General features: G+C 45.2%; 3 protein-coding genes across 3 annotated transcripts; 2 read left to right on the top strand and 1 right to left on the bottom strand.

The window, feature by feature from the left end:
• Cryab (crystallin alpha B) lies at positions 1–3,371 on the bottom strand. Its single transcript, XM_020175744.2, has 3 exons — positions 2,962–3,371; positions 1,761–1,883; positions 1–348 (listed from the first exon to the last, which is right to left on the bottom strand). The coding sequence occupies exons 1-3, from the start codon at positions 3,160–3,162 to the stop codon at positions 145–147; spliced, it is 528 nt and encodes a 175-aa protein (XP_020031333.1). The 5' UTR covers positions 3,163–3,371; the 3' UTR covers positions 1–144.
• Positions 3,372–4,129: 758 nt separating this feature from the next.
• Hspb2 (heat shock protein family B (small) member 2) lies at positions 4,130–5,460 on the top strand. The gene is made up of 2 exons (XM_020175742.2): positions 4,130–4,340; positions 4,804–5,460. Exons 1-2 carry the CDS (start codon positions 4,247–4,249, stop codon positions 5,256–5,258), a joined length of 549 nt encoding a protein of 182 aa, XP_020031331.1. The 5' UTR covers positions 4,130–4,246; the 3' UTR covers positions 5,259–5,460.
• Positions 5,461–8,866: 3,406 nt separating this feature from the next.
• On the top strand, positions 8,867–14,768 carry C2H11orf52 (chromosome 2 C11orf52 homolog). Its single transcript, XM_020175748.2, has 4 exons — positions 8,867–9,025; positions 12,542–12,579; positions 13,567–13,619; positions 13,857–14,768. Exons 1-4 carry the CDS (start codon positions 8,994–8,996, stop codon positions 14,103–14,105), a joined length of 372 nt encoding a protein of 123 aa, XP_020031337.1. The 5' UTR covers positions 8,867–8,993; the 3' UTR covers positions 14,106–14,768.
• Positions 14,769–15,029: the final 261 nt, after the last annotated feature.

Below are 15,029 nucleotides of genomic sequence, written 5' to 3'. Positions count from 1 at the left end.
TTTTCTGTTGCTGAATAGTATTTTATTAGCTTAATAATTTGGGCCTGCCCTTAGCATTAATAAGCTTCAGCAGTAGTCACAACATTTTCATTCACTGGTGGGGAAAGTTTCCTGTTTTAAAAAATGCATTTAGAGAAAGGGCATCTACTTCTTGGGGGCTGCAGTGACCGCAGGCTTCTCTTCACGGGTGATGGGAATGGTGCGCTCAGGGCCAGAGGCCTGTTTCCTTGGTCCATTCACAGTGAGGACCCCATCAGATGACAGGGATGAAGTAATGCTAAGAGGGTCCACATCAGCGGGAATCCGGTATTTCCTGTGGAACTCCCTGGAGATAAAACCATGTTCGTCCTAATCCAAGAGAACAAGAAAAGCAGCAGAGAAATAAGAACAAGAGATAATACCACTTGCCCAGAGCTCAGGCATCCCCTCCCTACCAGCTACCCTTAGGTGAGAACAATGGCGGTGAAAACATGAGAAAAAAATAAATAGCTGGGACTGGGGATGTAGTCTGATGGTAGAATGCTTGTCTAGCATGTGCAAGGCCCTGGGTTCAATCCTCAGCACTGCAAATAAATAAATAAATAGCTGTACATTTCAAGTTTGAGGTTAGGATAAAGTTATGTAGCTGGTCACTCCTCTCAATGAGAGACTAAGAAATTTTAAACAGCCCCAAACTTTATAGTTCTTCAAACTCTGTGGCACAGTTACATCCAAAGGGTGTTTCCCAAAGGTTTAGATCAATGTTGACTGAACCTACAGGATTTGGAATCTCATCCACGCACTGAGGATCTGAGTCCTATAAGGAAGCCCAGAAATTGTCCTGACTCTTCAGGAATGTCTCAGAATGTTCCAGCCCAATAAAACTGTTGCTTGTTTCTTTTCTCTTTTTAAAGTGACTCCATCCAGAGAAACTGGCCCAATATTAAATCATATCAGCAAAATTGAAACACTCTGAGGACATTATGAGGTACTAGTTATGCACAGGTTCTCAGTTATCATTAATTGTTGTGAAACAATCTTAAGGCCTTTTCGGAAAGTCATAAGAAACTGTCCCATTTGGTGGAATTCCCTCAAAGAATAGTTGACCCTAACCATTACACCTGCTGAATCCTAAGCATCTATCCAAACAAATCTCAATTAACTGATTTCCTCATGGTTATAGGAGATTAAAAGTTGAGTTCAGCTCTGAAATGTAGGCAAATCAAGTAGTTTAGCATTAAGAGGGGCTGAGAAAGAGAAGTGGATTTTGAACATCTCAAAGAAAAGTCACAAACTCAACTGAATCCAGGGTACTGTAGTTTATGTCACTATGTCAAGTAACCAGTTGTCTAACAACACTATGCTGAAGTCAGTGGTTCTCCATCTTGTTTATAGATTAAAATTATCTAGAGAGAATTTAAAAATACTGATATCTGAATTACACCCCTAAAATTCTCATTTAATTGGTCTGAGATATGCCTAAGCATTGAGATTTTTGAAAATTTATCTCATACTTTTAATATGGCCAAAGTTAAAACACACTGACTTAAATGGGGAGCGAACATCCCTTTCATCCATCCATGGCAACCAAAACAAATGACAAAGGCCAAACAACAATAAGAATAATAGCTCTATCCCTAATTTAGCTTTTTAGTCATTGATACCTAATCTAGAGCCTTATGTTTGGGGACTGGAATGTCAACAGCCTCAGAGGGCTGATGGCAGTAACTGGCATATAGTATGCACTGAATGAATGAGCAAAACTAAAAACAGTTACATACCTGGCGCTCTTCATGCTTGCCATGCACCTCAATCACATCTCCCAAAACCTTGACCTTGAGTTCCTCTGGGGAGAAGTGCTTCACATCCAGGTTGACCGAAAACCTGTCCTTCTCCAAGCGCATCTAGGAACAGCAAGAGGAGGGAAAAGGAGGAGAAAAGATGGCAGGAATGTTGATTACACCGATGCACTCTCATCATTCTGCAGACTTGCTTTCTGTCCAGGTAACGCATCCTTCTCTTGTCTGCTAAAAATCCCTTTTTGAATAACATGGCTCTCTGGTTCAGGGGAGCCACCAAAGTGGTACCCAAGCCCCTCCTCTTGTTCATCAAGCTTTATTTGGAGCCACTGGGAAGAAGACAAATCACCCAGGTGACCAGTCACAAGGATGAATCTGGGCACAGCTTCTGCTGCCTGTCTGACCCCAATGCCTGCCTTTGTCATTTGTCTGAGACAAAGGCCCCTTTTTCTTGCTCAGGTCTCTGCCAAGTTTCCTACCCACTCAATCTGGAATGTTCTGCTGGCTCTGCATGTCCTTCCAAAGCCCTTGCCCACTCAGCTCCTGTTTACTCACACTTAAATATTTTTAAACCAGAGTGTTATCTGTGACAGCTTCTGTCAATCTTATCTGTTCACCTCTTTTCCCAACCTCTTAGAACAAGTGGGGGGGTCCCAAGAGTGGACCTACATTTTTTTCCTCATAAGGTTTGGATGCAGACCCATGCCCTATTACAGATCCTGACGAACCCAGAAAATCATAGAAGAGGGAACAGAAAGGAAGAAAACAGTGGTGGTAGTCCAGCTCCACCCAGTGGAGATGAAAAACTCAAAATGAGGGAGGTCTCTCTCTGAGCTCTAAAACTTGACATGATAAAATCAACCAAGAGTATGAAGAATCAGAAAAAGTAAGCAAAGGAGTTAAGGCAGCTTTCTTGCTATGGATCATTATAAACCTATCCAGAAAGGGGTGTCCTGCTTAAAAGTTAAGGGACAGAGGATTATCTTCACCACAATAAATAAGTTATAGAGGAGCATCAAATAGAAACAAGTGCCTGGAGGGAAGGAGCCACTAGTAAGCTCAGTTTTCTTCACCTCTGGGCACTGTCTACCTAAAATGACTTAGGCAGGGAAGCTAAGGAAACAAAGAAGTGTCCAGGAGGTTCCAGAAAGGACACTCCTGCCCTGGCAGAGATGAGACTCACCTCTGAGAGTCCAGTGTCGGTCCAGCTGGGTGTCCGAAAGAAGGAGGGCAGCCGAAGGTAGAAAGGACTCAGGGAAGTGGAAGTTGGGAAGAGGTCAGACTCCAACAGGTGCTCCCCAAAGAACTGGTCAAAGAGGCGGCTGGGGGAGTGGAAAGGAAAGAAGGGGCGGCGGATCCAGGGATGGTGGATGGCAATGTCCATGGTGGCTAGGTGACTGTAGGGGGTCAGCTGTCTGGTCAGCTCCTTCAGCTGCAGCTACAGCCTGCCCCTTATATATGCAGTCTTGTGAAGCTTCTGGAATGGTGATGTCAGGGGTTTTATTATCCCAGCTCACTGCCAGTTCATGGAGACTTGTGATCCGGGATTTGGCAGTGTGACACATACCCAGTACTCACTGAGCTAAGAAAAGAGAAACACAAACACGTCTGAGCTGGCCAGTGACTTGTCATGGTCTTGTTTCACTAGCTTTCTGTCCAGTGACACCCACCCCCATCTCCTGTTCTCTGGGAGCTGGGACAAAGTCAGGAATCCCAAGCAGCTGGTGATGTGCCCCTCCTCCTCCTCTCCAGTCTAGCATGCCACGGGAATTGGTCCAACAACTATCTTGGGCCTGGGCAGGGACTGGAATCTTCCTAGGCTGGACCTCAGGGGCATTAACTCTTTGTGAGTCCTTGGAGAAGAGCAGTGGCCACCAACATGTCAGTACTGGCATCTCAACTGTGCCCTGGGTTGACCTGGGTTCAGAAGACTTTGACGTTAATTTTGGCAGAGAACCTTTCCCCTACCCCCACCCCCCAAAAAAAAGATCAGAAAAAGTTTCTTGCATCTTTCATGCTATGTGGCTCACAGAACATTAAATTCAGAGTGTTCTATGATGTAGGGTGCAGGGGGCCTGCATCTGAGGAGGAGAAAAGACGATATGGAAATGCACAAAGAATCTGTGAGGGTCTTAGCTAGGCCTCTCCTTGCTCTCCTGTGGGGCACCAGTTCCCCTCCTCCAGGGCCAAGATCCCCCACCCCCAACTGTCCCCTTCAGGGCCCCGCAACAGCTGAAGGGCGTGCGGGGGTGGGGGAGGACAGGGGGTCCGGGAGGCGCTGGTCACACCCTCGTCCCCGCACTCTGGGCCCCGGCTCCCCGCCCTCCCCCAGACGCTCTGCACTATTTTGGGTGGTGTAGACCCCGCCCCCACTCCGACTGAGCCCTGGCTGTCCCGGCAGCTGGAGGGGTCGCGCCACGCCTGTTGAAATTGCACCTCGGTCCAAGGCCACCGCCGCCACTGCAGCCATGTCGGGCCGCTCGGTGCCACATGCCCACCCTGCCACCGCCGAGTATGAATTTGCCAACCCCAGCCGTCTGGCTGAGCAGCGCTTCGGAGAAGGTATGGCCCACATGCCACTCCCGGGGCCTCCCACCCCCACCTCCTGAAATTCTGGGCTGGGCGCCCAATATGGCTGGCTTCTACCCGACTTGGGGCTTAACTGAACTCCTGGGGCGAGCCATCTCCCCCACCCCAGACTCTGCCTCACTCCCCTCAATCAGGGTTCTGTCCCCTTCCCAATGACCTCAGGACAGACCTAGGTCCTCCAAGTGCTATGACACCTGCCCCTTACCAGCCTTGGGGTGGCTTCTCCTTTCCCCTCCTCTTCTCCCAGTCCTTGCTGGGTTGGTCTCTTCCAAGACCATCTCATTTCCTTTCTCAGCCTCCTCTTCCCAGCTGCCTCCCCTCCCTAGCTTCCCTTCTTCTTCTTACCAGTCCCCCATCTCCTGATCTCTCTTTTCACCCTGTGCCCACCACATCCTTCCTCATCCTGCCTCTTGCCTTTTGTCTTTCTGCCCATTAGGTCTCCTGCCAGAAGAGATCCTGACCCCCACCCTCTACCATGGCTACTACGTTCGGCCTCGGGCCACCCAAGCTGGGGAGGGCAGCAGGGCAGGGGCCTCTGAGCTTAGGCTCAGTGAGGGCAAGTTCCAGGCATTTCTGGATGTGAGCCACTTTACCCCAGATGAGGTGACCGTAAGGACTGTGGACAACTTGCTGGAGGTGTCTGCCCGGCACCCTCAGCGCCTGGACCGCCATGGCTTTGTATCCCGAGAGTTCTGCCGTACCTATGTCCTGCCTGCTGATGTCGACCCCTGGCGGGTCCGTGCTGCTCTGTCCCATGATGGCATCCTTAACCTGGAGGCGCCTCGGGGTGGCCGACATTTGGACACAGAGGTCAATGAGGTATACATCTCTCTGCTCCCAGCGCCTCCTGACCCAGAAGAAGAGGAGGAGGCAGCCAGAGATGAGCCCTGACTGCATAGATGGAGCACCCAGTGAATCCCTTTCTACCTTCCTGCTTGAAGCAAGCAGCTGCCCACCACCCCAGAGGTAGCAGCACCCTTGTGGCGGAAAGGGAAAGCCACATGGTCCACAATGTATGTTTTGGTCCCTGGGGACATGTCATAGCTTTTGGTTTAGTTCTGGGTGGAGCTGAATAAACCCAAATCTGAGGGTCTTGTCTGTGCTGCTCCCTATTCTGTGGCCTGGAAGGTGGGATGGGTGAGAAGGAGGAGGTCATACCCAGCTAGAGAAAAAGCTCCTCAATTCAACGTGCCTTAATGTCACAGTACCCTGAGCTCACACTTGGATGCTGAGAACATACCCGGAAGCTGACACTGGCTCCAGATCAAATTCCTAGCCATAATTTTCTCACAATGCAACAAAAGAGAGGGTGATCCTGGGAGGGAAAAGGGATATGCCATCCAAACAGCCCAGAGGGCACTGTCTGAGCTGGTGATTAGAGACACAAAAACAAGGGTCTCCAGACTGTCTGGCCCTTTTTGGGTAGGGGTTGGGAAAGTGGTTTTGGGCTGGAGAGAGTTGCTGAAAGCCCTGGGGTGAATGCTTTTGTTTTCCCATACTAAGGCCTATCCACTGAAATGGTCTCTGATCCCGAGGGGCTGAGTATGCACGCATGGAGGCATAGACACAAAAGCCTCCACCATTATCATGGAACCCCATAGCCTCCCCATCCTCTGCACATGGGAGGCCCAAGCGGGAAAGCATTTGTCCCAGATTTTGTAACATGCCAAAGAGAAGAATGAACTGCATTACCACACCTAATCCAAGACTGACTGCAGGGAGTTTGGGCTCTTGTGCAGTGATTATGGTCAGGGAAGCTTCCCTTGCAAGTAGAGTCTTGACAGTAGGGTATGGGGTGTCCAGAAAAACTTCAGAGGCTCTAGCCCACTTATTCTTTACAATCAGGACAGCATGCATGTGTGTGATTTGGGAAGTATCCAGAAGACTTCTTTGCCCCCAAAATACATTTTTTCCCGTGCTATAGTAGACCCCTGAAATTCTTTCACTTACATAGTTGTTTCTTAACTTCTTGAAGATACAGCCCCTTTTGAAAATCTGACAAAAGCTATCACTAAGTCCTCTTAGGACCAAAAATCCAAATGCTCCTAAATTTGTCAATACAATTTGAATAGTTTCATGTAATTTTTGAGTTCCATTCATACCCTTCTTAGGGATTTGTGGAGACCCCGAAATAGGATAAGAACCCCCACTTAAGGAATTCAATTATTGGTTAAAGGATTGCCTTCTATTAAAAATAAAAGCAGAGCTAGGGTGTAGTTCAGTAGTAGAACACTTGCTTAGCCTGCACAATGCCCTGGGTTTAGTTCCCAACACTACAAATTAACAAACAAGCAAATAAAGCATACCTTAGAGAAATGACACTGATTGTATCCAACCATTCATACATCCATTTATTCAATAAATGTTTATCAAATCCTAAGTAATACACTATAGGGAATATATATTGTAAATATAAATTATAAAAATGCACTTTTGAGATTTCCTTTCCCTAGCAAAATTGTGCCTAGTTCTGTCATATCGTGTAGCATTTTCTGTACCACTTATTACACAGACAACTTTCTTTTGAACATACTGCCATTAATGATGTAACATGTAATTGAACAGAGAGACCTAAAATGATTATTCCAGGAATGGATCAATTGGTTCAGACTTCAGTGGAATGATAATAATACTCTTATCATTCTATACTCCTCGTAATGCAGTTTAAGGCATATTAAATTTTCTACCACAAACATACTATTGGTTTCTATGGAGTTTCTGATCATCTGAAAATCTCTTAGGTGATTTCCTAAAATTACAGACATGCTGGAAAGGAACCAGATTATGGAGGACTTTGAGTGCCAGGCTAAGAAGTTTGAACTCTATCCTATAGGTAAGAGGAAATTATTACTGGCTTTTAAGCTTGGAGGAGAGGAGCAGGTAACAAGAATGAAAGGATACAGTTACTGGTGGGGGGGGCAGGGAGGCATGTGTACTGATTGGGGCACAAGAAATAAAATATCATTTGACAATTAGCTGAGAACAAGAAGTAATAATAATAACAATAGCTAAGACTTACTGAGAGTTTCCCATGTGGCAGGCTCTGGACTATATACATATACCTCATTTAATTTTCATCACGTCCCCAGCCCTTTTTTGCTTTAGTTATTTTTTGAATAGGGTCTTACTCTTATGCCTGAGCTGGCCTGGACCTCAATCCTTCTATTTATATTTCCTGCATAGCTGGGATGATAAGTGCATACTACCAAGCACAACTTTTATTGGTTGAGATGGGGGTCTCATGAAGTTTTTTGTCTTGAACAGATCTTCACCTCCCCAGTAACTAGGATTATAGGTATGAGCTACTGCACTTGGAAAGGTTGTCACTCCTATTCCCAGATTTCATAAGATTGGGAATGCAGATCTGAGTATGAGCATCCAGGGAAGACATTAAAGATCAAGTGAGAGCACTGAAGCATTATAGACTTCACAAATTCTCCTAGATCCCATTCTTTCTTTCTTTCTTTCTTTCTTCTTCTTTTTTTTTTTTGGTGGTACTGGAGTTTGAACTCAGGGCCTCTTTCGCTTGAGCCACTCATCCAGACTTTTTGCTTTAGCTATTTTTCAGATAGAGTCTCAAATATTTGGCCCAGGACTGCTTTCTGACTGCATTCCTACTTATGCCTCCTGCATAGTTGGCATTATAGGCATGTACTATCACGTTCAACTTGTTTTGATGAGATTGGGTCTTGCTACCTTTTGCTATGATCTTCCCGATCTCTGCCTCCTAGATAGCTGGGATTATAGATGTGCACCACCATGCCCAGAAAGAGCCCATATTTTAGACAGGGGAATTTGCTCAGCTGCATCCTAGTTGCTGATGAGTGGGGAATTAGTCTTACTTTGATTAATTGGAAGTAGAAGCTGACTGGAGGGGTAAGTGGAGATTTTGTAGTCCTCAATTGGGGAGGGGAAGGTGAGTGGCCAAGAAGTGCTGATGCCATTTGAATCCTAGGATCATCCGATTTTATACTAGGCAGGGGATCAGATGATAAATTCAGTTCTTCCACTTTATGGTCCTAGAAACCTAGGCCCTAAAGGCTAAGTGATCTGACCACACTAATTCCAATAGCAAGAGAAAATATAAAGGGAATCCATTTCCCTAAATTCCATCTTCCAAGAAACTCATATTCAAATCCAGATTCTGGATGGAGATCATTTTAAAAACTGGTATCAATGACCTTGACAGTGAAATTCAATCCTGAGTGGTGCTGGGTGAACATAAGGGAAGACTCTTCAGTCCATTATGGAGGATATATTTCAAAGACAGTGTGATGTCATTGAGAAACATTTCCTAAGCAAACCCAGAGTCCTTTTCTAGCTCAAGATTCTTTTTTAATTGAAGCTTGAACCTCAACGTTCATGGCTTGATCAAAAGAAGCTTCAAATCCCAAAGGTGAGATAGCTCTCACCTGGAGCCTGTGTGTGTTGTTTTATCCTTTGGCTGGTAACAGTCACCTGGGAATCATTCCAGCAGGTGGCCTCCAAAGTCCAACCTGCTAGGTTGAAATCTGACACTGACAGAGACTTGCTGGGAGCTGCCACGGAAAGGTACACCGGGAACCAGGAAATGCACAAGCCTCTTTATGTCGAAAAACAGCTGGGCTCCCTGGGAGACCAAGCGCCATGGGAAACCGGCTCTGCTGCGGGGGAAGCTGGTAAGTAGGGTGGAAGGGCAGAGGGGATGTCTATTGGTAGACCTGGAGCCTGAGAATCTGAGAATCCAGGAGATAGTGCCACCCACTGCCACCTTCCTGTGCCTGGCACCTCCTGTTCCCAGCCTCAGAGCAGCACCTCCTTCCATCCTCACTCCTTTCAGGAGACCTTAGAAAAGACAGCCAAGCCAACTGTCTGTAGAGTGGCCAGAGCAGAGCTGGAATGGTGAACTGGCATTGTTTCTCTGTTCTCTTCCTTCCTTTTCCCTGCCCTCCCATCTCTTCTTCCTCAGATCATCATAATAATTGTGGTATCTGAGAACTTTCTAGAAGGCAATATTGTCTAGTTTCCCCAACACTTCTATGAGTGAATGGTCTTCTTCCCCTTCCTCCCATCTTATGGCCAGTCAAAAAGCTGAGACAGAGAAGGGAACTAGCCCAGAGTCACATGGCTAGGAAGCAGGTAAACCAAGATTCCAGCCCAGGCGCCTGACTTCAGAGTCCATACTTTTGCCACTACATAATCACAGATGTAATCTCAGATTGAGCAAACCAACTCTGGACAAATGTTTGTTTAACATTAGGGTAGAAGTGGGAAGCAGAATATTCCATGGAATATGTGAATATAACTTTCACCCTCCTTTGCTGTGACATAAGCAGTCCTTTAATTTCTCATTTAAAATATAGATTAACATAATCTCCTATTGTTCTGATCATAGGCTTGTTTTGAGAACAAAGGATACAGTGAAAACCCCATTGTAAATTACTTGTGGTCTTGTAACTGTTCTTTCCTAGAGTTTTTATCCTCACCATAAACTCCCAGACCCTGTTCTACTCCCTCCTAGCTATATCATTCAGTGTCTGGGCAGATCCCAGGGATGTCTTCTTTATAAATAAACATCATTGTATACAGAAAGACAAGAAAAGCACATAGGATTTGGAATCAGCACATTGGATTCATTCATTTAGCTATCCATTCACTTATCTATTTATTTACTCATTTATCTATTCATTTATTAAGCAAATATTTATTGACATGTACTATGTGCCAGGCCCAGTGAAAGATGCAGAAGACTTTATAAAAAGGAAATGTGGTCCCTGCCTTCCTGGATAAGATACCAATGTTCAAGGGTCATAATTGACCCATCTGTAAAATGGGAACTACAATATATGTCTCCTACAACGTTATCAGGACTGAGGAGACAAATAAAGCACTCTTTAAACTCTGAGTTGTCCCAGACATAGGACATCTAGAAACGTAGAGAAGCTTCTAGGGAAGGGGATGTAATAGGTTCTTTCACTTCCTTTTGCCTCAAGTATTTATATATTTATATTCTTCATTACTGGTTACTTCTCTTATGGTGATAGCTAGGGGGAGTCTTATTATTGGCCAGGAGCCATGCCAGATATCTTACACTTACTATTTTATTTAATCCTTACAATCATCTTATGATGTTTACATTCTATTATACCCTCATTTTATTTATAAGGAAATGGAGGCCCAGAGAAGTTAAAAACTTGCTGAAAGTCTCACAGTCTGACATGGCCAATCTGACTCTAGAGCACATTCTAGAGACACTATGCCAGATATTCTAATCAAAAATTGATTTTTCCCTTCTAAAATATTAGTAGGATTGGTAAAAATTATTTTCCTTTGTTTCTTGTTATCTCAGTAAAACTCCAAAGACTGAAAGATACAATAACCATTGGAGATTTTTTTTTTTTGGTTGGACTGGGATTTGAACTCAGGGCATTTTTTGAGACAAGGTTATACTGTGTTGCCCAGGATGGCCTCAAACTGGCAATCCCCCTGCCTCAGCCTCCAAAATGTTGAGATTGTTGGCATGAACCACTATGCTTGGCCTTATATTTTTATTAATTTAATAAAATAAAAATTTCCATGCTATTAGATGTTCTTCCAACATCCTTTTTTTTAAGTGGCTACATAGTTTTCTCTTGACCGCATATGCTACTTACTTAGTTACCAAATATTGGATATTCATGATAGTTCCTATTTTTCTGAAATTGTAAATAATACTGTAAGTATCCATATTTATATATGCATAATTAGTTATAGGATATGAGACTGCTACATCAGAGAATATACACATTTATGTTTAAAGCTTTTTATACTTATTGCCAATTGCATTCTGGAAGGATTGCACCCATTTTTATACCTGCTACTACTGTGGGAGAGTGTCCATTTAGTTTCCTTAAATCTATCCTAAAAATAATTCTGTCTTGAGTTGTGTCCAGGCACTGCGCAATATCCAACTTGGGAACAGGCTCTGTTTGCTAAAATTGGATAGCCCTAGTCATGTATTTTAGCATCCATATTTTCTCTCCCCGCTAAAATAGTAGTAGGAAAACAGTAGTGACAAGGAGCAAGGTGTTAGAAGAGTCTCTAGTTGTAGGAGAAGTCTATGACTAGGAAGCTATAACACAAAGCAAGAGCTAAAGTGGCAGAGAATAAAGTTGAAAGACACAGAAGTCATATTTCTGCTGAGACACCTGTAGTGTTTGCATAAAGACTAACTGATCTCAAATCAGAAAGCTGCCTCAAAGCCAAAATCATACCATCATCCACTCTTCTATCAAATGTGTGTGGGAAAAAAATCCTGTTTTTTCTGTAGTAGTCAACATAATTTAAAAGTCTGTCTATCTCTCTCTCTCTCTAATTTGCAAAAGAAGGGAAATTCCTGGGAAAAGGAGAAATCAGACAGACAAATAGGGTTGGCTCTGGGAAGATTCTGAAATGGACTAGCAAGAAAAAGCTTATGGAGTAAGTCCCAAAGTATTCAGCCTATTTGCTCAGACAACTGTTGTTCCTCTAGGCAGCAAACTACTGACAATCACATAGACACACAGGCTCCATCCGGGACCCCAAGGGCTCAGAAATTACTAGGAGGACAGAGTAGCTGAGTCACTCACCAACTTCAGTGTTCCCTGTTCTATAGTCAGAGTGCCCCAAAGGACACTGAAGGTTAAACATCTCTCACTTTCTCTGTTAATTAAAGACAAGGACAGGGAAGCAGGGAGGGAGGTCACTTTTTGGAAAAGGTTCTTTGAGGAGCCCTGGTTGTGGAAGCTTCTATAACCTCCAGAATGAAAATTCCAGCTTGGAAATAGCACCCAGAAAGTAGCATGAGGGTCTCTGGATCCAGGAGTACCCCATTATTTGGCAGGTTTCCTTTCCCTCAGTTGGGAGTAGCTTGTTAGACAATCCCAGAATAGCCATCAGTCAGCTACATCCCTGGCACATAGTACCTCATTGCCTAAAACTGTATTTTAGGTTTGGTTATGTCAGTTGTACCACTCTACCTTTCAGAACCATCAGTTTGGGAGAGGTGTGGTACCTTTGACAAATACTTTTGGGCTGAACCTGGTTCAGAATGAATCATTAGGGAGGTGAGGGAAGGCCATCCCAGAATGCTAAGGAGACCATTAGAGGAAATGATGAAGGAGGAAAGATAGAGGACAGAGTTCATACACATGAGTGATCTGTTTTTCCTACCACAGGAGCTGCCCATCAACTTTCCAGAAGAAAAACAAAACAGGTAACTTTTGGAGGGGGCATAGAGGAGGGCAAATTAGAGGAAACAACAGAACTGGCATTTTTGAAAAGGGTATAAAGATAGGAAAGATGAGTGACGTTGGAAGGGATAAAGAGAATCTTTAGTTTTCTAGGTTCAAGGCCAGCCCGGAACCCGAGGCTCTCTTTTCAATCATCTCATCATTCATCCAGCAATTACTACTGAGCGCTTATGTTGTATTCAAGTCACTCTGTGGGAAGCCTAGTGTGATGTTGCCTATCTATAATCCCAGTTAGTAGGCAGCCAGAGACAAGGAGGATCATGGTCTGAGACCAGCCCCAGGCAAAATAAGAAAGACTATATCTCTAAAAAAAGAAAACAAAAAAAAGAAAAAAAGGAAGGGGGAGTATTCTGGTGGCATGCCTCAAATGGTAGAGAGCTTGCCTACCAAGCTGAGACTCTGGGTTCAATCCCCACTACTCCCCCACCAATAAAAGAGGCACAAGGGGAAGGACACATGGGCTCAGCTATGGAAGAGTTGAAAATCACGTTTGACAGGGAGATTTCTGTAAACAATTATTACAAATATGTTATCTTCTGGTACTATAACAAACATATGCCCTTGTGCTGTGGGAGAATGGGAGAAAACACTGATGTTAAAGGAATACTATCAAGTTCACAAGTCAGTAGAGGAGGAATGGAGGATGTTTTACACAGAGGAATCAGCTCCTGCAGAGAGAGCGAGAGAGGGTGGATTGAAAATTGCACTGTGGTACCACTTTGGGTACTTATTTCTCTCCCCTACTAAATGGTAAGTTCCCTGAGGAGAGGACCCAGCCTGTTCATCCTTCTATCTGGACAGCCTGTTACAGAGCCTGGCATAGAGTGGGAATGGAGGCAGGGAGATGCATTACAAGCTCACCCTAACAATTCAAGGGAGATTTAAAGAGGAAAGTCCCAATAGAGATAGGGAAGAGAGAATGGATTTAAGTTGGATTTCTTCCCCCACAGAGAGCCAAGCAAGACGCACATTGAAGCAACAGCTGCAGAAGAATGGCACAAAGGTAACAATAGCCTTGTCCCCTTCCTGGACTACTCAGACATGGGATCCCAGTATTCAGCATTTTCACCCCGGGAAAAACACATTTCAGTTGTCGTTGGTAGAATTTGCTGATCCTGTAGGGCCTCTTCTAGCCCCAAAAGGAGCAAAGCAAAGGGACAGCAGTGTAACTTGGCCTGCATTGGAAGTGAGGGGCAAAACCAAGTGAAGAATCTCCTTTAATTCTCTCCCTTTCTCACAGAGACACGAAACAACAGGACATATGTATGAGCGAGTGTTACAGCAGCCTATATCTGAAAAGAGGAATCAAGACCTCCTATCAGAAGACAGCAACTTACACTATGCCGACATTCAAGTGTGCAGCCATGTCCAGCCACGATCCGCCAGTGAGGTGAAGCATCTGCATTCAGAAATCGCAACAGAATATGCGACCCTTCGCTTCCCCCAGGCCACACCTCGCTATGACAGCAAGAATGGGACCCTGGTGTAAGCCTTGGGGAAGAGGGACCAGCTTTCACCATTTTACCGCTACCCCTGTAAGGAGAACCTACTGCTCTAAGGAACTGGGTGGCAGCCCAGTTGTCTACGTTTTTTAAGCTTTAAAGAACTCCAGAGTCCCTGAACCTGCGTGTCCCTTGTCTCTCCCTAGGGGAGATGGCCTCTTATTTGCCATTGTTTGCTTGGAGCTGTGGTTAGGTTAGCTATGGATGGATGGAGTTCCACAAAAAGAGGTTAGGTGAAGCTTAGGCTTCGGCCCCTAACATTACTCGGGCTCTCAAGTGCAGAGAGAACAGGCTATATGCGTTTGGGCCGCTCTTGTTAGGTTTTACCTAATGGTATCTCTTTTACACATTGTAAACTCCGGAGCTGGAGGGGAGGTGCTCAGGAAAAGCATTCTGTGCTTTTGCACACAGCCCCAGGGCTAGATTGGGCAATTTCCTTAGTAGCTAGGTCAAGGGTTCCAGACCTAAGCAAACAGATGGTGGGCAGGGGTGAGGCATGGAGGAAGACTTCTCCAGCCACTGGCCACAAGGACTTCAAGTCACAGATGCTAACAGCATGGAGGGGGCTGGAAACTACTGTTGGCTGAACTGCTCGCTCTTTCTTGCGTGGAGCCGCTGCAACCAATAAATGGCGTGAAGAATGGGCCTGGCACATTTGCTGGAGCGGAATTTTGCCGCGTCCGGCCCAGCGTAAGGGCGGTAGCAACCTCCCACCAGCAGAGAGGCCGACGAGCTGGTCTCCCGAGAGCAGGGGGCGTGCCTTGATCGAACAGGGGGCGGACTCCCACTGGCTGAAGGCGAACCCTGGGCGGGGTACAGGCCAATAAGGAGGAGGGTTTGCATCAACAGGGGCGTGACCATGAATACAGGGGGCGGGGCTAAAGCCGCAGGGATTGTGGTCTGGACCGTTA

This window comes from Castor canadensis, chromosome 2 (genome assembly GCF_047511655.1).
Source record: "Castor canadensis chromosome 2, mCasCan1.hap1v2, whole genome shotgun sequence".
NCBI lineage: Eukaryota > Metazoa > Chordata > Mammalia > Rodentia > Castoridae > Castor > Castor canadensis.
The sequence above is the reverse complement of the archived record's forward strand: the minus strand, read 5'-3'. Positions and strand labels throughout refer to the sequence as shown.

Bases quoted from the DNA above. Each gene is read 5' to 3' on its own strand.
- C2H11orf52 (XM_020175748.2), top strand. From the start codon at position 8,994: ATGGGAAACCGGCTCTGCTGCGGGGGAAGCTG. The intron at 12,580-13,566 runs GTAACTTTTGGA...CTTCCCCCACAG, and splicing joins CCAGAAGAAAAACAAAACAG to AGAGCCAAGCAAGACGCACA. The intron at 13,620-13,856 runs GTAACAATAGCC...CCTTTCTCACAG, and splicing joins TGCAGAAGAATGGCACAAAG to AGACACGAAACAACAGGACA.
- Cryab (XM_020175744.2), bottom strand. From the start codon at position 3,162: ATGGACATTGCCATCCACCATCCCTGGATCCGCCGCCCCTTCTTTCCT. The intron at 1,884-2,961 runs GTGAGTCTCATC...TGCTGTTCCTAG, and splicing joins CCGACACTGGACTCTCAGAG to ATGCGCTTGGAGAAGGACAG. The intron at 349-1,760 runs GTATGTAACTGT...CTCTTGGATTAG, and splicing joins GCAAGCATGAAGAGCGCCAG to GACGAACATGGTTTTATCTC.
- Hspb2 (XM_020175742.2), top strand. From the start codon at position 4,247: ATGTCGGGCCGCTCGGTGCCACATGCCCACCCTGCCACCGCCGAGTAT. The intron at 4,341-4,803 runs GTATGGCCCACA...TCTGCCCATTAG, and splicing joins TGAGCAGCGCTTCGGAGAAG to GTCTCCTGCCAGAAGAGATC.